General features: G+C 28.6%; 1 protein-coding gene across 1 annotated transcript in view; it reads right to left on the reverse strand.

Moving 5' to 3' along the window:
* Positions 1 to 20,506, reverse strand: part of LOC105843588 (tyrosinase) — a 60,459-nt gene that overhangs the window by 1,757 nt on the left and 38,196 nt on the right. The window contains exons 2-3 of the mRNA XM_065811925.1: positions 10,601 to 10,893; positions 9,632 to 9,905 (exon numbers count right to left, since the gene is read on the reverse strand). Coding sequence (XP_065667997.1) covers positions 9,632 to 9,905; positions 10,601 to 10,868 — 542 coding nt within the window. The 5' untranslated portion in view covers positions 10,869 to 10,893. The remainder of the gene's footprint in view (positions 1 to 9,631; positions 9,906 to 10,600; positions 10,894 to 20,506) is intronic.

Here is a 20,506-nt window from a genome sequence, read left to right on the forward strand (position 1 = left end):
TTAAAAAAATTATTGTTTATCATTTAAAATGCTGCTGGGGCAGTTTTGAATAAATCGAATGGGGCACCTTTGAATCGTTTAAACTTCTCACACTGTATTGCTTGATTATTACGGCCTGAATTTTGATTGTCTAATATTAAAAATGGTTCGAAATTATAAAAAAAGAGAGTTACAGAAGTCATAGAGAAAGATATTAATAATGCTGTTCTCCAAGTTGTAAATGGATTAATGTGGCCAAGCGAAGCTGCTAAAATTTATAATATAAATCGTAATACTTTACATTACAGAATAAAGAAGTATAAAAATATAAGACCAAGCTTGGTTTGACAACTAAATATACTGTTGCACAAGTATTTAACAAAGATGAAAAAATAATGCTAAGAGACCACCTAACAAAAAGCTCTAAAATGAATTATGGCGTAACATATAAAAAAGCAAGAGAATTAGCATTTCATTATGCTATGAAACTTTGCAAATGTCCAAGTAACTGATGGAACGTCAAGACAGATGGAAAATAAACAAGCTGGTATAGAGTGGTTGAAGGGTTTCATGAAACGTCACCAAGAACTTTCACTTAGAAAACCTGAAAATACAAGTTAGTCTCATTCAACAAGTTTCAATCAGCACAATGTAAATCAGTTTTTTGTACCAAAGTTTAAAAAAAATATAATTTAATTTCTGATAAAATTAATAATATCGACAAAATCAGCATTATGACAGTAGTACAAGCACCCCATGTTATAGCATCACATGGAACAAAATAAGTAGGACAGTGTGTGTCTGCTGAACGTGGGCAACTAATTACTATGTGTAATGTAGGAAATACCATAGGAAATTTCAATCCACCTGTCTTCATATTTCCAAGAGCACGGTTTCATGAAACCATGATAAAAGGAGGACCATCTGGTTGTATTGGTTATGCAAACAGTCCAACAAGTGACTAGATGACAGGGCCATTGTTTTTAAGGTTCTAGAACATATAAAAATACTACTCAGATGTTCGAAAGTGGATCTTATTTTACTCTTAATGGATAATCATGAAAGCCTTTATACATTAGATACCATTGAAATGGAATGGTAGTTTTAACATTTCCTTCTCGTTGCACTCATAGAATGCAACCTTTGGATGTGGCAGTCAATGGTCCTTTCAAGCAAAAAGTGCCTATCTCTCAAAATGATTGGCTCGCATGCAATCCAGGAAAAACAACAACAATACATAATTTAGTTGGCATAGTGACACCAACATATACTACAACATATATTACCAAGAATATTGTTGCATGTTTTTCCGCATCTGGAATATATTCTTTTTTCACGACTTCTTTTCTGCAATGATAACTTTCAAAGTGCTGAAGTAACTAATCGCCCTCTGATAGAAACATTTAGTATAGCTATCTTTGATAATTCACTAACTACTTTTGATAATTCACATCAAATTCCTATTACACTTGAAGGCATAGTTAAGCAAAAACAAGTTTTTATAATTGATTATAAGGATGATGAGCAAAAAATTACAAGCAATGCCTTACAATCACAGCACACAATAACACCTGAATCAGTAAGACCATATCCAAAAGCTCTACCTTGTAAAAAAACTAATAAAGTCAGAAAAAGTGGGAAATCTAAGATTCTTACTGACAACCCAGAAAGAGAAGAAATAAAAAAACTTATCTTTTACGCAAGGCAAGACTTGAAACATCATTAGGAATTGAAAAACAAGAAACCTACAAAATTAGATCCTCAAAAGCCAAGCTTAAACAAAAAATACTTTTTGTTGTAGAGTTATCTTAACTTTTAATTATTTTGATTTCTTACACAGTTTTTTTTGAAAGTTTAGATTTTGTTACTCTATATAATATATATAACCTAATAGAAGCTTAAACTTTATCCATTACTATTTACCGTTATAATTGGGTTTTTTTAAGTTTAAAGTTTAGTTTTGTTAGCTTTTTTTTTTAAGCTGCTTCTACTTACAGCTTAAATAGCTTTATATAACTTTTGTTTGATCAACTCTCTAGAGTGATTATAAGATTAGAATGTATAAAAAAATATATTTTTTTTTACTAACCTAAACTTAATGAAATTTAAAAATAGCTCAATGCCCTATTTAAAAAAATGTAATCTCAAGTCATTTCCATTTGCCAGAGATAATTCAAAACTGCTCCAGGTGAGTTCAAAGCTACCTCAGGTTGCGGCAGTTTTGAACGTTTTCACGCGGGTTAAAGAAATCGGAATTCTGACTTGATGTTTGCTCAGAATTTATTAAAACACTGCAATTTTGTTCCTTAATCATTGTTTTGACTATTCAGAAGAAAAAAAAGTGATCAGAATAATCAAAATATTGATTTATAAAAAAAAGTTTAAAAAATGTTCAATGCTGCCCCCCTCTCCCCTATATAAAATCAAACACTAATTTTTTAATGTATATATATATATATATATATATATATATATATATATATATATATATATATATATATATATATATATATATATATATCAAATACTAATTTTTTAGTGTTCAAGAGTTATAATTATGTAAAGTTTACAATCTTTCCAATTGAGGTGGTTGTTTTTCTAAATATCCTAATGTGATATAAGCAAGAACATACTTAAGTTTGTCACTTAAATATGCTCTTGCTTATGTCACAATATAATACCATAATATATTAAAGAAATAAAACACTTGCTTATATTACAATATAATATCTAGTACCGGATTAACCGTTAAGCACACTAAGCACGTTTTTTTAGCGTTTTGTGCCATATACACTGGAATCAGCTTTTAATAACTGTTTCTACCAGTAAATGTTTTATGTTTATGAAACTGAATAAGCCATGATTTCTGGGAATAACTATTATATTTAGGTTTGTAACTTATAGAAAAACTATAATCCTCGTGTTTTACTTTATTAGCTAGCCTAGTTCATCAGTGCATTTTTTATAATGGGAAAAAGAAAACATGATTCAAATCTAAGAAGGAAATCAGGTGGTAGCAGGATATTTAAAAATATACATTTTTGAGGAAATCAGTTTTCTCCAGTATCATCAGTATGTTAATACAAATATTTTGACGTCTCAATTGGAAATCACTAATTTTACTAACACAAAATCTAAAATCTTGACGTCAATACCTTCAAAAAAAATAACACAATGCCATAATAGTTCAATTGAAATCTCAACTGATTCATCAAAAAAAAAAGGATCGATTTTCTTTTAATTTTTCTGTATAACACCTTTTGCGATTGGAAGCAGTCTTTTTATTCCAGCAAAGATGTTGAAGAGCAAGATTTAGGAATGTCACCATTTGAAATAAATCATAAAACTGTCGTTGCTATGAGAGAAAAGGTCATTCTGCTTGAAATCTCATGTACAAAATAAAAAGATTTTAAAATCGCCTTTCAGATACTCGATGGGAAGTACACTCAGCTGCTACTAGTGCTATTCTGGACTAGATGCACTAGAGAGCATTGCTGACGAGCAGTCATAGAAAGGTGACACTGTGCGAGAGGCAGCAAGTTTAGGTAATAAAATGATGGAATTGGAGTTTTTGTTGATGCTGGTAGTTTGGCAGGACATACGGAAATATTTTCATAAAAAAAGTTTTGCACTGCAACACGAAGTAATTAATCTGGTAGTGTGTGAAAATCTCTATCGGAGTTTGGTAGTTTATCTGACCGACGTGAAGGACCACTTTGATAAATATGAAAAGACTGTCAAAGAAATACTACCAGATGTTGACTATAAGCAATCGAAGAATCGTATCAGGAGATGAAGAAAGAAAGCTGATGATGGTTTAGTAGTCGATGCTTCGGAAGACATAAATGCCAGGCATACATTTAGAATGTTTACATTCTACAACACCTTTATTTTTATTATAGCACCTTTATTTTTATATGTTTAAAAAACAAAATTATTCAAAATTTCTGTTATTTGTTCAATATTTCTCCTGTTTTGCTAAGTTATTTAAGAAAAAGATTTTTCTGTAAATATAGATCAAGTAAATATAATAAATCATCATAGTAAATAGTATAATAATGTATATTAATCATCATAGATCATAGTAAATATTTTATCAAAAAACGGAAATAAAACAAGATAATTCTAACGTTGCGACTTGTCAATGAACTTTAGTAAATGAATTTAGTTTAAAATGTTAAAAAAAGTGTTTTATAAGGGAGGTGAGGTAAACATATACGGGTTTTATTGTTTAAAGACTCCGAACTTCGCAATATTTTTGCAAAGATTTTATTTTACATAAACATGTTTTTTTTTTTTTACATAAACATATAAATGTTTGCAGTTTGCTCCGTGTTACTCTTTTGTTTTCGAATTTAACTTACATAAAGTTAAATTCGAAAACAAAAACAAGAAGCTTGCTATGGACCTGATTTTAAATATGTGATTGGAATCTGGTTATTAAAATATTGTGATTTTCATTTTTGTTAAATTTTTTACTTTTAATTTTTGAAACTTTAAAGTAAAAAAATTAACAAAAAGTTACTGAAAAAAAATTAACTTGTTGTTATTTAATTATGTAGAAAACTTCTCTTCGCAATCAACCATATAATTTTAAAATAAAAAATGCTTTTTTTTTGAAGCACCTTACTGCATTCGTTATACTGCAATCACTAAACTATGCAGCTGTTGTGGTTATCAAAAGTTATCATTTTTTTAATGTTATTTTTTTTTCACTCTGTTTTGAAAAAAAAATTAAACATGATGTTATTTACATCAGTTATCACTCCACCTCCTCACTCCTGTCAAAAAATCAAGATAACGTCTTCTAGCAGACCTGGAGAAATGGGATATAGGGTTTGAAAGCCTATGATATCAGGATCATAAAAATGTAAAAGTTGAAATCAAAACATTATATCCAAAAACGTTATTCAACATTTAATTTTATTACTATAAACAGCAATTATGGAAATGACAGCATTAAAAAACTTGGCATATCTACAATACAAATAAATAAGTAATTTTTTACACATTTTTTAAGTTGAGTTAAAAAATGTGTTGTTAATTTTAACAGCAAGTATTCGGAAAACTGTCTTAACTTGTTAAGAGTCGCTTTCTTGGTGGTAAATTAATAAGATTAGGCCTTGTATCTGTTTTTACAATCCCGAGAAAAAACTTCAAAAATCCTGCACCACCATCTACTCCAAGTTTAATGATATGCTAAGAAAATATCTTTTTTCCATTGCTTCAAGTTTTGAATGTGTAAAAGCAAGGTTGTTATCTAATTCAAAAAATTTTAATAAATATATTTTTCCAAGACTTTGATCTTTAAAACTTGATTGAGAGTGGATGCAAGTTTCCTCATGCCAAATTCGGACATTCCTGTATTGATTTGATTTTGAGCAATATCTTGTGCAATCAATTTTGTGGTAGCTTCAAAAAGTTGCACTTGATGGGCCTAAAAAAAGGAAAAAAAATATAAATAAAACCTCATTACGTAGGTATAACTCATTATTGAGGTATGTTAAAATGAAATTTAAAAAGAGAACCTAAACTACCTGGTGTCAATTGCAGAGCTCTACCACCTTTAGCTTGACTTAGGTGATTTAGGCTAATTCCTATGGCAGCTATTTGATGAAAAACTTTGCTGTCCATTGCTGCAAAAATTCTCATGTTTTGCAAAGATTACATTTAAAGCAAAAAACACCTTTGCCAAAAATTAAAAGGCATTTAGAACATCTGTGGACACTTTTTTCACTTTCAAATTTTTTGCAGATTTCTAATGGATATTTTTGATTGAGCTTAAGCTGATCAATTTGACAGCTGAGACAACTGACAACAGAATGGCATGGCTGCTGTCTTAAGGACATCTTTGGATAAATTCCGTCACAATTTAATGAAGCAAGAATATTTATGACCTTGCTATCATCTTTTTCTCCTCGTTGCTGAGCGATATCTATCACAAATTCCTATAGGAATTCTTGAGTCTTTACAATAATTGTCTCATTACAGCACTGTCTTCACTTTTTCAATTATAAAAGAAAACAAACAGTTTTGTGATTTTCTTCATGAGTTTTTTGTAATAAAATTAAATGTGAAATAATTTTTTGTATATATTGTTTTGATTTCAATTTTAACATTTTTATGATCCTGATACCATAAGCTTACAAACCCCATATTCCATTTCTCTATGTCAGCTTGAAAAGGTTATCTTGGTTTTTTGACAGAAGTGTTATTTTAAAGTGTGAAACTTTAGTTTTTGTTTTAAAAGTTTAAAAGTTTTTGTTTGGTTTATTGTTCTTGCTTTGGAAATTGCTCTGCATTTTGAAATTTTATTCTAAGCTTTGAACTTTTGCTTCGTTATTAGAAAAAACTCAAACCAAAAATAAAGTTATTATTAGGTACGATGTTATTAGTGGAATCAAGAGATGAGGTTGATGAAAAGTTTTTAGCAAATCATTCAGCTTTGTCTTTCGGTAAGGTAAAAAAATCTGAACCATACAAGAGAGATGGAATAAAAGATTTGCTCTTATTGTAGACACAATTAAAGATTCTCCAGAAGTCTCGGGAGCCTAATTTTTAGATGAAACACGAGATTATGTGACCTGAGAATAACGGGCTTTGGCATTAGACAAAACTTTTTTACAATGGTTTTTAGCAATAGTAAACAGGTGTCTGTTTTCTGTGGAATTCTTTTGACAATAAATATGAAGTTATGGTTGCAATTGGAAATTGCAGCAGCACAATAAAATTGTTGAGAGAGAATGAAAGATTCCATGCCAGTCTGAATCCAAGAAGATATTTAAGAAGCAATTTGTCAGCAGAAAGATAAAAGACTTCTGCCCAAGGTCCATCACGAAGAAAATCATGAAAAGAGTCCCAGTCAGCTTTAATGTATTTGTAAGAAGTACAATGATAGATTCTGATAATGAAAAAGAATCAGATAATAGTTTTATAGAGATCAAACTGTGATCAGAAGCACCTAAGGGTGAATGTGGAGAAATTTGACGCTGAATTTACTTGTCAAAAAGTATCGCAGAAATAAATGAGAACTGTTTAAAGCAAACAATTGCGAAGGTAAACCTGCACCATTGCGTGCACGTTCTTGAACACTAAGGTGCCTATGTGACCAGCAGCACGTTTAGCATGGTATAAATAATCTACCTACGTGATTGAAGTGTCTAAGTGACTAGCAGCACTTCCTTTTTCCTGTAAAAGCCCAATATTTTTGCGCTTAATTTTCATTTGCGATCTTGACGCACACCGATCCACCATGCCACGGATAGTTAAGTCAAAACTAGAGGCAATACTGTAACTCGCAAAATTGTGGAGGTTGTGTACCGAGAAGAATCAAAGTTGCAAAGTGTTGCACATTTATTTGTACGGATAATACATTTATTTTCAGTGAGACTTGGTTCTACAGTTTTCTGTAATAATGACGCAAGCAAAATAGTGGCGCAGGAACTATCCAACGACTGGATATCAAAGAACGTATTTCCGCTGTGTCAACAAAAAATTGCAAAGAAGATAAAAGATGAATACCATATTTTCATGACTTTGGTTAAACAACATAGAATTTCAAGTTAAACAAATTAAACAAACATAAAAATACAAGTTACAAGAAAACGAGTCAGTGGATAATGAAAGCTCAAGATTTCAACATGCGTGTGACAAGCAGAACTTACGACATTTACAGAACAAACGATAAGGCACACCAACAGAAATTGGAAGAGTTGTTCGGCGTTAAAATGATAGATGACAGCGAGCCATTCTGTTATGATAATTGTTACGGGTCTTACTTGGCAATTTATTCATCAACATCGTGCAAAAAACCAACTCGGAAAACCAAGATCAAGATTTCGCTGCCGCGCTTGCAATCATGCCAGAAATACCGTCTTCAAGTTTGAGAAAAGAACCTACTAGTCCAGGAGGCATGTTCATAAAGATTCCAGTACGAATTATTTTTAAATGCTTGGACAAACGCATAATAAGATGCACAATCTAGTGCTTATGCGACCACAAAATCAATCGCGGTGACTTTGTTGGAATCATTGTAAAAACTTCTAACATCATCTTTGGTCAGAAATCAATTCAAATTGGCTAGATGAAGAATTGACTAATTCTAAGTCAGACTCGGATGAACCGGAAAAGAGCACAGTCGTTGACAACCTGAAAAGACGTCACTCTACTAGAGATCTCACCTACGTCTTCCCTTAGCAGGGGCTATAGATAAATATTTGGAAAACGCAACTTACCTCAATCTCCAGATGGCGGCATAAATTGTCTAACTTAAATTGTCATGCTAGCTGCAATTTATTTCAAGAATCAAATTCTGCTTCAAATTTTGCCTCAAAAAACACTCGTTAACTTGATTTTTTTTAAAAAAGTTTATTATTTGTTATATTTAATAAAAATAATATTTAATAACAGTTACGCATTTAAAAAATTAAAACTAAAGTAATTAAGTTTTACATGTATTGTTTATATAAAAAAAAATTACTTTTAAATATAAGTAAATTATATATTTTAATATGAGTTATGTAAAGTAATTTACGCTTAGAAGTGATTCACGTTTTACATGAAAATAAATAAATAAGCCATCTAGAAACTACTTTCAAAAAAATTTAAAATACAGCGCAATAAAAATCTTAACTGTCAGCTCTAATGTTTGCCTAGCAAGAAATAGAAAGGTTTGGTATTTAAATAAAAATTAATATATATATTTTTTTAATGTTATTTATGAAATGATAATTAAGGAGTCCATTTGCAAAACGCGCCTAACCCATAGTTGCAAAACGCGCCTAACCCTAGTTCATAGTTGCGCATCAATAGAAAATAATATTCTTTGCCTATTTTTAAACAAAAAAAACTTTTGATTGTTCTAATATTTATATATGTGATAGATTTCAGTATATGGAATCTAGAATTGGAATTAACCTAAAGTTTTTATTTTTTTGACTTACAAATCGTCGATCAAATATTGTATTGGCGCCTCATCGTTTACAACAGTAAAAAGACTGTGTTTTGCAGATGGGCTCTTCTATTATTTTTAAAGTTTTTTATAACTTTTCTTCATTTCATTTTAGTTTAGTCTTCAAAGTTAAGAACAAATACAAATAAATGATCAACAATGAATAAGCTATAAATAGATAACCAAATTATCAAATGCATCACTTAAAGAACTAACTCTAACTCTAGTGCTTTTATAAATTATATATATTTTATGAATTATATATATTTTATGAATTATATATATTTTATGAATTATATATATTTTATGAATTATATATATTTTATAAATTATATATATATATATATATATATATATATATATATATATATATATATATATATATATGTATATATATATATTTATTTATTTATATATAAATATTTATTTATATAACTAAACTATACTAAACTTAGTATGTGCCTAAAGGTTGTGCTTTTATTATGTACCTAAAGTATGAGCCTTAGGTTAAAAAAGAAATGAAATTATATATGAAGTATGAGTGTAAGTATGCTTAAATATATTTTTGTAAACTATTTGACATACTATTTTAGTAAGATTAAGGATCATATCGAATGGGTCATATTCTTTCAATCGACCAAGGCTACCCGCATTTCCCATATATTTAGAAATCATTATAACTTTGTAATTCCTGGTATATACCTTCTATGCCATGGGCTAAACTGTTCATCTTCATGAATTCCAGAATCAAAATATTTGCTATGCAAATCAACAAATTGCTGATAGATCTTGAAGTATTTACGATTAGTAGAAAGTTCTTTTAACACGTTTAAATACAAATCTCTTTCTTCTTTTGACATAGAAGAAAACTCTTTACGTACACGCTTGCAATTTACCATCATGTAATTGATACAATCGCATAAACGATTGCATTCATCCAATGCAATGGAAGTTTTGCCGCAAGATTGTCGATTTTCTTTAAATAAAATTTATATAAACTCAATAAAAAAGCCAATTTTACAATTAAAAGGTAATGACTTTAAACAGGGTTATATTATTTCCGCACCCTGTATATTTCTGCACCCTGTATATTTCCGCACCCTGTATATTTCCGCACCCTGTATATTTCTTTAAAATAATTGTTAGTTGATTTTGCATTAAATATTACAAAAACGGATGTCTGATGTTAGTTTAAAATCTTAAATTTTATGTTATTTTCCTCAAATTAATCATCATTAAATAAAGCTTGTTTATTGCCAAATGATAACATAATTTTTAATGGATGTCAAATCAACGTAAAACAAAATAAACAAAAAAAAATAATACTAATAAAACAAAGTCATTTTGGCATTGGTGTCAAATGGGTCATTGCAGTATGTCATCGTAATACTATGCATTTTTGACAATATATTAAAACAATATGGAACAAAATAATGTATTTTGAAGGCTTTAATGTAAACGTCTGCAATTTTCTATTGTTTCTCAACTAAATCAAAAAATAACTGAGGGCAACGTCTTGTTTCTTGACCTTGTAAGGAACATAATTCTTTCAATAAACTAAGAACTTTAATGTTAGACAAAATATTTTCAAACACCAGCTGTGTTTAAATGCCAACCTTGTTTAAAATAAACCACAGAAAATCGAAAAAAAATTCAGTTTAAAAATTTTACCTCGGAGAAAAGAAAGATTTTTTATTGCAGATGTTGAATTTGCATAAATCCATTGGAAGCCAACTTCTTTACGAAATTGAAACTTTGAAATATTTTGACTAACGCATAAAATATATACACCAAGGTTAAGCGTTGATACTCGTGTGCTCTTTAAAAAATCAAACGTTGGCTCGTCTAAGTCTTCATCAACTATGACAATTATAATATTTCGTTCATCGCTCAAGTCTGCTTCTATTTCTTGTTTGGCCAATTTTAAAGTGGACATCATAGATCTTTGTTTTGATGTTTCATTGCTGAAAAGGTTTAAGAAGTGTTAAGTAATAATAATTTATATTCTCAAATATAAATATAAATAGGTATTTATAAACCTTGGCGCTTTGAGAACCAATTTAAACCATGACACAGTGGGAAATCACATGGCCAAAAATCAAAAAAATGATTTACTTCAAACATTATGTCTGATAGTGGGTTAGGTTACTAAAACCCTCACTAAGAATTTCCTATTTAAGAAATTCTGAATCCCATAGGCTCAATGGTAGTATCTTCTTGAAGTTAGATTTTTAATGCACTTTGATAAAAATTCACAAGATGCAAAGTTTTAGTATTTAAACTATTTTTTTTTTAATATATAATTTTTTAATATATAATATATAGGTCATTGAAATATTAACAATATATACATGATTGGAAAGGTTGTAATATAGGCTGTTAAAAATAAAAATAAAAAAGTCGCTGATAAAGTTTGTGCTACAATTTTTGATGAAAAATTGAAAAATTGTTTCAATTTGTATCTTTTCCATATTTTCATACTTTTTAAGTCTATAGTGTCTACTAACTACCCTGAGAAGTGTAGCTGCAATCATCCTCGTTCTTAAGCGTTAAATAATTTTGGAGAATTGATATTTTTTTAAACAAATAAAAAAATTTCTTCGAATAAAAATAATTTCTATTTTTTATTTATTATTAAAACTAAAAAAAAAACTTCTTTAAGGTATGAAAGACTAAAGTTACTTTGCTTTTGTGTTGTTCTTGAAAAGAAAACAAACTTTCAAAAAGTGTTTTTAAAAACACTCATAAAAAGTATCTCATCGAGAAATTTCCGAAATAAAAAACGAGTGCTCACCTTTAAATACATTGAAGTTACTGAAACAAAGGTCAAAGTTAAACTATAGGACCCTAGTTTCACATACCCAAGAGGCTTGTTAAATTAGAGAAAAGGAAATTTGAAAACATTTGGATGATTAAAAAAATTGATAAATTAATGCTAAATAGTAGTCGGGGTATGGGCGGAGCATCAAGTCACTCAAAGTACCATCGCCTCTTCTACTATATGTATATTCTGATTCACACAATATATTATGGAATATTATATTGTTTGAATCTGAATGTATATATATTATAGTTTCTTAGAGTATTAGATTCTGTTGGCCAATTATGCTAGAGTATATGAAGGAAAATAAAGAAGCGGTATTAAAAATTAAGGAGGAAATTAAAAAATAAATTTCTAATTTATATCCAGTTAAAGTTTACTTTCCAGGACATAAGTATGTTTTGATCAACTATAGTTTCGTTCTTTCAATGTTGGAAAATCTTAGTTTACACCATGGACACTTCTTCGATTCAATGTTGTCCGATTTGTCATGCCGCACCTAACATTATGAGTGATCTAAAAATCTTTACAGAAGGATTTGTTACAAATGGGCAGGTATTGGGCTATAGCATTTCACCACTACATGCTTAGGTTAAGTTCTTTAAATTTATTTTACATATTTCAAACACAATTAAAATAAAAACTTGGAAAGTAAAATAGTTTAAAAGATCAATATTTATTAAGAAAAAAAAATATTCAGACACCCATGTTTGAAATGAACTAAATAGGCTTTAAAAAATGAAAAAAAAGTCTCCGTCAAAAAAGAAAAACATGAAACGCAAAATAAGACCTATACATATATATATATATATATATATATATATATATATATATATATATATATATATATATATATATATATATATATATGTATATATATGTATATATATTTATATATATATATATATATATATATATATATATATATATATATATATATATAATATATATATATATATATATATATGTATATATATTTATATATATATATATATATATATATATATATATATATATATATATATATAGAGAGAGAGAGAGAGAGAGAGAGAGAGAGAGAGAGAGAGAGAGAGAGAGAAAGAGAAAGAGAGAGAGAGATATGTTATATATAGAGATATATGTATATATGGTAATATAATACTATTTTGGTAAATTTAATTTAGTGCCAGTATGTTTAGTATGTAATGAATCTGTTTTAGTGTGCAAAGAATATAGTTTGAGGAGGCACCATGATTCAAAACATCTAAAAAACATAACCAGTTTCTTGACGAACTATTAGGGAAAAAAAACAAAAAACAAATTTATAATCAGTTCCTTATACAACAAGATTTGCATTATCTTAACAGTAAATGCTACTGTTGCAAGCTATGAAACTAGTCTCTTTAGTTACAAATTCTAAACCATTCAGTGATGAGGAAAGATTACTTAAGTTTTAAATTATTCACACCCCGTCCCTGCTCAATGCATTTTTTGTGCATTTAGTCGGAAAAATTTACCCTTTTAAACAAGCCGGCAAATGTAGACCTTTTAGACCAGTCAATCGTCGAGTTTTAAAAAACAAGTACCTTATTTTTTACTAAGCAAAAATTTTAATTGCACCCCACCACGTGACACATACTAGCGCCTGCCTTGGTGGCAGCTCAATGATTAAATATTGGTGTTTTTTCCAGACAGGAAAAAAAAAGACTGGAAAGAAAACAACTTGTCATTAATTAAGCTGTTTGTTAAAAAGCTCATCAGATAAACAAAAAAGAATACAAGTGTTTTAAATCATTAAGAATTATAAGTGAAAAAAAATTTCAGTTCAATTCGTACTCTTTTAAAATTATTTGATAAAGAAATGTTTTTCATTATTTGTTTTCTTTAATAAAAACTAACTGCTTCAATAAGTTCGGCGCCAGCCGGTTCCGTAGCTCCGTACTTATTAAACCGGTTGAACTAAATAAGCATTCTGATGGCACCGATGTCGCTGGAACTGAAAATATTACCCGTACAATTTGTGTCAAAACCGGGAACAACTTTTGATTAGCTTGGAAAAAATCGATGGCACCATTTTCGTAGCTCTGAAAGTATAGGAGACTGTATTCGTTTATTTCTTTTTCAAGTTTATCATTGTTTTCGATTAAATGACAACATAATTTATCTGTTACAAGATCAATTAAGTTGATTGGCTTTCGTCTTTTGTTGTTAACAAAATTAGTAGTATTTGCAAACGGTGGCGTTGACGATTGCTGAAATGTTTTTATGGTATGGTTAGTTGAGCTTTTGATGAGTTTAAAGTGTTATTTAAACAATTTGTTTCAATTGTTATATCGATTTCTTCGGATTCTTTAAGATGTGTTTCATAAAATGTTTTTATAAACATTTTTGCCTTTGTAATGCATTCATATCTATCGATATCATTTTTAATAAACCCAAATTTACAAAATTTAAAATCAAGAAAAGTAGCTGCTAAGAAAAAATCATTAGCAAAAATGTTTTTAAAACGCCCTTTTAGAGACCTTAATAATTTCTTTTGAAAAGTCTTAACTAGTTCTGTAAAAATGAGTTGCGATTCAAGTATTCCGTTTAGTAGAGAATACAATGTTGGAAACAGAAATGTTACTGTATCATATTTCTTTCCGCTAAAAAGTTTTGTTAGATCTTTAATTGGGTGTAACAAATAACATAAATCCTCCGGCACCTTAAATTCATTAGCAGTGGGAAGATAGTCTTTTATATTTTGGTATTTGATGCTTATCATATCTAACGCAGTTTTATTAGTTAATATAGATTCAATCATATTGAATTAGTTATAGATTCAATCATATCGAATTGGCTATTCCAGTTAACAGCTATATCCTGTACTAACTTTATTTTAGTTTCATATCGAAGTGTTTCTTGAACTTCTCTTAACTTTTTTTGTAACATCTCCGAATGCTTAAATGAACCAACAATGTGCCTACAGGATGAAATTACCTTGGCGAATTCCAATTTGTCTTCGTTCATTTTTTCAATTTCTTTAACTTCACTTTCTGTAATTTCTTTATTAATTAATTTTCCATTACCGTCGTAATCCTTTACTTCGTAACGCTTTGAACCATTTTTTAATTTTTTTACTTTTATATCTCTCGTGTTTAGAAGATTCAAATTCTCGTGTTTAGAAGATTCAAAAAAGATTCAACCACGAAATTCAAACAATCACCAGCACATGGAATCTTAAGAACATTATCATCAAATTTATTTACTGCAGAGAAAATGTTTGCACCTGAGTCAGTAACTACTGATGCAATTAATTTTTTGCTCACCGTATTTATGCATGGCATTTTGTAGCTTTTGTTTAACTCACTAATTAAAATTACAAAATCTGGATGACGTACTATCGAAATCGGCTTATCAGTACCAACAATAAAGTTCACCAATAACTTGTTTAATTTTTTATGATCAGTCTCTTCAAAACTATTTTCATTACCGCTCTCAATATCGGATATATCGCCATCGTTTAGTAATATTGTTGATTTTTTTAGATACTTTTGAATTAATGCAATGATCAATTGATAAATGGGATTGCATTGAACTGGTCGAACTGTTGTAAGGTAGAATCTTATAACATATGCTGTATTTTGTTTGATTCTTTTGGTCTTTTTCGAAATATGTCCAAACGAAGCTTCGTTTTCTTATTCCTTTCTTAATAACGGATTTATTTGTTTTTGTTTATTCAAACTAAAAAGCAATTAGTTTTTTTACTCGTACGCATACAACAAATATTAATAAATTAGTAACTTATGTTATTAGTAAAATTGTAACACATGTTACTTCACTTAGGTTACCGAGCGATTAAAGAGATTTTTTTTTTTCTTTTATTTGATTTACATTTTAGACAAAATGTTTAGACAAAATTAGTCTAAAATTGATTGATTTACATTTTAGACAAAAAGATTGCTAAGATATAATAAAATTGTTTGAAACCGTTGTAAATCTCATCTGTATAACCACTAGAGAGTAATTAGCCGTTTACGTTGCAACAGTGATTTCTTATACTTGCGTTAGAGGCCCTTAGGGAATTGCACAATATAACTTTTAAACGTCATAGTTATATCATTTAGGAAAAGCGCACGAACTTTTATGTAAATTCTAAATATAAGGTTTAAACTTACGTTATGCAAATTTAAAATTAAAAAGTGTTTAAACTAGCGTTGCTATCAACTTCGACTAAATCGACTAAAAGTGTACTTGTCGAAATTAGTCGACTTTGAAAAATCTAATAGTGGATCTAATCGACTTTGGATTATCTACTAATCGACTAAAAATCGATTTAGTTGAATAATAGTACTTGTACATGCATTTCTAATATCTTTTTATTTGATTGAACATTACAAATCTTTTTAATTTTATTTTGTTAACAAAAACAAATATGACTGTTGAATTGAATGTAGTTTTTTCAGAGCCAGAATAAAATATATGCCCCCCTTCCTTTCATATTAAATTAAGAAATTAAAATATAGTATCTCCCTCCATCCCAACGACCTCTCTCTTAATCCAGCACTAAGTTTTTTGTTTACTCCCTTGAAGTTCTATTAATGGTTTGAGGATTTCATCAACTTCCAAAAAAATTACTTTTAGTTACCGGTACCGGTATCTGCGGTCACTTGAGAACAACTAAAAGTACTCAAGAGTAACTTATAATACACTGAAAGTAGCTTCACAACGCTTTCCGGTAATTATGTATGGTAACTAGAATTAAATTCCGCCTAAGTTAACAATTCGTAATGTTAACAGTAAGTAACTTGACGATTCTTAGTTCTAACATAGTATCTAAAAAATAATATACAAACAACCAGGCCTGAAAAGAGGTTGGGAAAGATTCATTGGGTGTGTATTTGTAAAAATTATTTTATTTTCATCTTGCACTATTTTTGTATACTTTTTCTCTATTTTTACTATATTTACATTTTATTTATATTATTTTTTCACTTCTTTAGTATTTTAATAAATAATAAATAATCAAAATTACAAATTTCTTTTTTCGATATCCCAATTAATTTAAATCCAAAATATTGTTAGTTAGCTTCTGTATTTCTGGGTTTACAACTGATCATTTAACGAGGGCTCGCCAAAAAAGGCTTTTCCGCATGCTTTTTGGCTTCTGCCTTTTTATGGTCCAAAGTTTTTTCCTGACGGCCCTGCATTTTTAAACAACTTCATAACATATGACAATAATTATTATATTAAAAAACTGTATAGTTATGTGTTGTTGCTTTTTTTTTTTTTTTTTTTTTTTAGCAGTCTTTGCATGTGATTATTAAAAAGATTTTCATACAATATCGATCCGATATACAGTGCCGATCCGTTCCGTTCTTTAACTAGGGCTCTAAACGTAATTAAATTGTGAGACCCTTCTTAAGTGAATAAATAAAAATTTAAAAAATTATACGTTCAAAATTTACAATTTAAATTGTAAACAAAAACACTTAAGTAGCTTTCGCTATAGGTAGGTTTTATTCACTTTGAGAGAGCTAATATTTTATATGAAACATTTCACCGTGTAGATGTAAGGGGTCATTTGCAAATTACGTCACGCAAAAAACTTTTCAGATCCGCCTCCTCCCTTTTCCACAAAAGATCACAAAATATAAACCTCAAATCTTATCCTGAGTGTTCTAATCCCTGCAAAAGAACCGTTGGGGTTCTAATCCCTGAAAAAATATTTCGAAGCAAATTTTAGAATTTCAAAAGTAAAATATCGTTTTGGTATTATTTTCAGAATTTCAAAATCACAAAAATCTTTCGAAGCAAATTTTAGAATTTCGAAAGTGAAACATTGTTTCGATATTATTTTTAGAATTTCGAAATCGAAATAATATTTCGAAGCAAACTTTACAGTTTCAAAATAAAAAAAATGGTTTCGTTGCAAAATTAATTAGTTTGAAATCATTTCGAACTTACCGAAACAAAAATAGAGTTTCGAAAACTTTTTTTTATTGAAAATTCAAATTTTGCTTCCGTGAACAACCTTAGTATTTATTATAGACATAGTTTTGGCGGCTTAAAAATAAATCTTACACATTTATGGTATAAATTTGATCTCGGAACAAGTATACACACATAACATCAAAGGTGCATATAGGTAGGATCAAGGGAGCATACTGGTATACACCTATGATCCCAATTGAGTTTGCTTAGTTTTTATAATTTTAAATCTAATTAAAATATTATGGTAAAAAAAGTGATTATTTAATTTAGATAGCGACCGGGGGCTATGGCCGGGGCCAGGTTTGATAACACATAGCCGCGAATGGGGATGAGTTTATGATCAGTGCTCCATTAATATTGATAGATCCTATAAAAATGTTATTTTTAATTAAAATTTATGATATGAGTTATAATTAAAAACAATACTTTATAGGATCTATCAATATAAATGCAAACTGGTCTTAAACTTGGTCATAAACTTGGCCGGGGCTGCATTAAAATCGATAGATCCTATAAAATATTGCTTTTAAATAAAATTCATATCATAAAATTTAATTAAAAATAACACTTTTATAGGATCTATCAATATTAATGCAGCCCTGATCATAAACCTAGCCCTGGTCATGGCTATGTGTTATCAAACCTGGCCCCGGACCTGGCCTCGGTCGCTTATTAATTAAATTATAATAAGGTATAAAATTTGCTATTATGTAGTATTACTTTAGAAATCGAAATGAAAACATATATTCAGTAAATTGGCCTGATAAATTTTTAGGATCATGGGTGCATACTTTCTCCTACTCCCACTGTGCAGGGTTGGAAAAAACGTAGGGCTTTTGCTTTTCAAGATATAACTTTAAAGAAAGAAAAAAATATTTGAGAAAAAAAATCAAGGTACGGCCCAGTAAACAAGCATGTTTATCGAGACTACACAAATGCTGTCAGAGTTCTAATAAGTTTAAAAGATAAAGTGAAAAAAAAAAAAAAAGAGATTCAAACAAGTGACTCTGAAAACAATTTTCAGAGTCACTTGTTTGAATCTCTTTTTCTCCAGTTGACTCTGAAAACAATTTTAACATGTACTAAAAATATTTTTAACATGTATCAAATTTACACAAATGTTGAAAGTTACAAAGCTCTAGCAAGTCTGGAAGGTAGTGAAAAATCAATCGCAAGATTCTGGGACAACTGATAACCGACAAACAACTTTTGAAAAAAACCACAAGTTTATTCTAAAGCTCTATTTAAATTAAATATTTTTTTTTTTTTAATCTTCCTTGTGCAGGGTGGACACCAGCGCAACAAAAACGAAAGTTAAAAGGGTGCCTACAACCTATAGTACAAGATTGACCGGTTTTCCTTACCATCGTTTTTCAAATTATATATGATAAAACGGAATAAAAGATTATATCTAATAAACCCTCCTTTAATCATATTGACTTATAATTTTTTGAAAACTGTTTTAGCAGTCGATGTCCTTTGCGTCAAGTAACAGTTACTTATTTAAAAAACTTAACTTAAAAATTAAGTTTTATATAAAATATAGTTTTTGTACAAAAAAAAAAAAAAAAAAAGAATTACTTTTAAATGTAAGTAAATTATATTTTTTATATGAGTTATGTAAAGTAATTTACGCTTAAAAGTACTTCGGGTTTTTACATCAAAATAAGTAAAAAAGCCATTTTTGCTAATAAAAGATTCTTTATTCCTACACCACTGTGTTATTTTTGAGTTGATGTTTTTTTTATTTCTGTTTTACAAAACACTGTTTAAAAAGTTAATTTTTTGTATTACTTAACAAATTTAAAATTTACTTATGTTAAGCTTAAATTTTTTTATCATCTTAAATAAATAATTTTTTCTTAATAAACACTTTAATTTAATTTTAGTAATTATTTAGATTTCTTTTAGTAAGATAATTTTTAAATAAGTTTCCTCATCTATCTGAATAATGAGTAAACTTATAAAATATTTGCTTGTTAAAATTACTTAAAAAGTTTTTTATATTTAAAATAAAATACATGTGCAAAGTTTTTTTTAAACTTATAACAAATAATATTTACAGCATCAACATGTCCTTGGCTAAAATATCATTAGCTAAAAGGCTTGGAGGTCTTTTACGACAAGACCATACGGTCTTGTGTACCAGCCCCCGCGTTCTTCTATTTCTTAAAATTGATCATGTGAATTTGTATTATATTATGTATATTTTATTTTATGACGAATTGCTTTTTTTTTTTTTTAATGCCATAGTAAGTTATATTTTTTTTAAATTTAATAATTATCTTTTAATAAAGATGATGCATCGAAATATAAGAATACTGCTGCTACATACTGCAGCTTTTTAGTAAGGCTGTTCACAGAAACCAAAATTTTCGATAAAAAAATGTTTTCGAAACTCTATTTTTGTTTCGGTAAGTTCGAAATAATTTCAAACTAATTAATTTTGCATCGAAACGATTTTTTCATTTCGAAATTGTAAAATTTGCTTCGAAATATTATTTTGATTTCGAAATTCTAAAAATATTACTAAAACAATTTTTCACCTTCGAAATTGTATAATTTGCTGCGAAATATTTTTGCGACTTCAAAATTCAAAAAATAACACCGAAACAACTTTTCACTTTCATTTCTAAAATTTGCTGCGATATATTTTTGAGATTTCGAAATTCTAAAAATAATATCGAAACAATGTTTCACTTTCGAAATTCTAAAATTTGCTTCGAAAGATTTTTGTGATTTTGAAATTCTGAAAATAATACCAAAACGATATTTTACTTTTGAAATTCTAAAATTTGCTTCGA

Source organism: Hydra vulgaris, chromosome 12 (genome assembly GCF_038396675.1).
Source record: "Hydra vulgaris chromosome 12, alternate assembly HydraT2T_AEP".
Classification (NCBI taxonomy): domain Eukaryota; kingdom Metazoa; phylum Cnidaria; class Hydrozoa; order Anthoathecata; family Hydridae; genus Hydra; species Hydra vulgaris.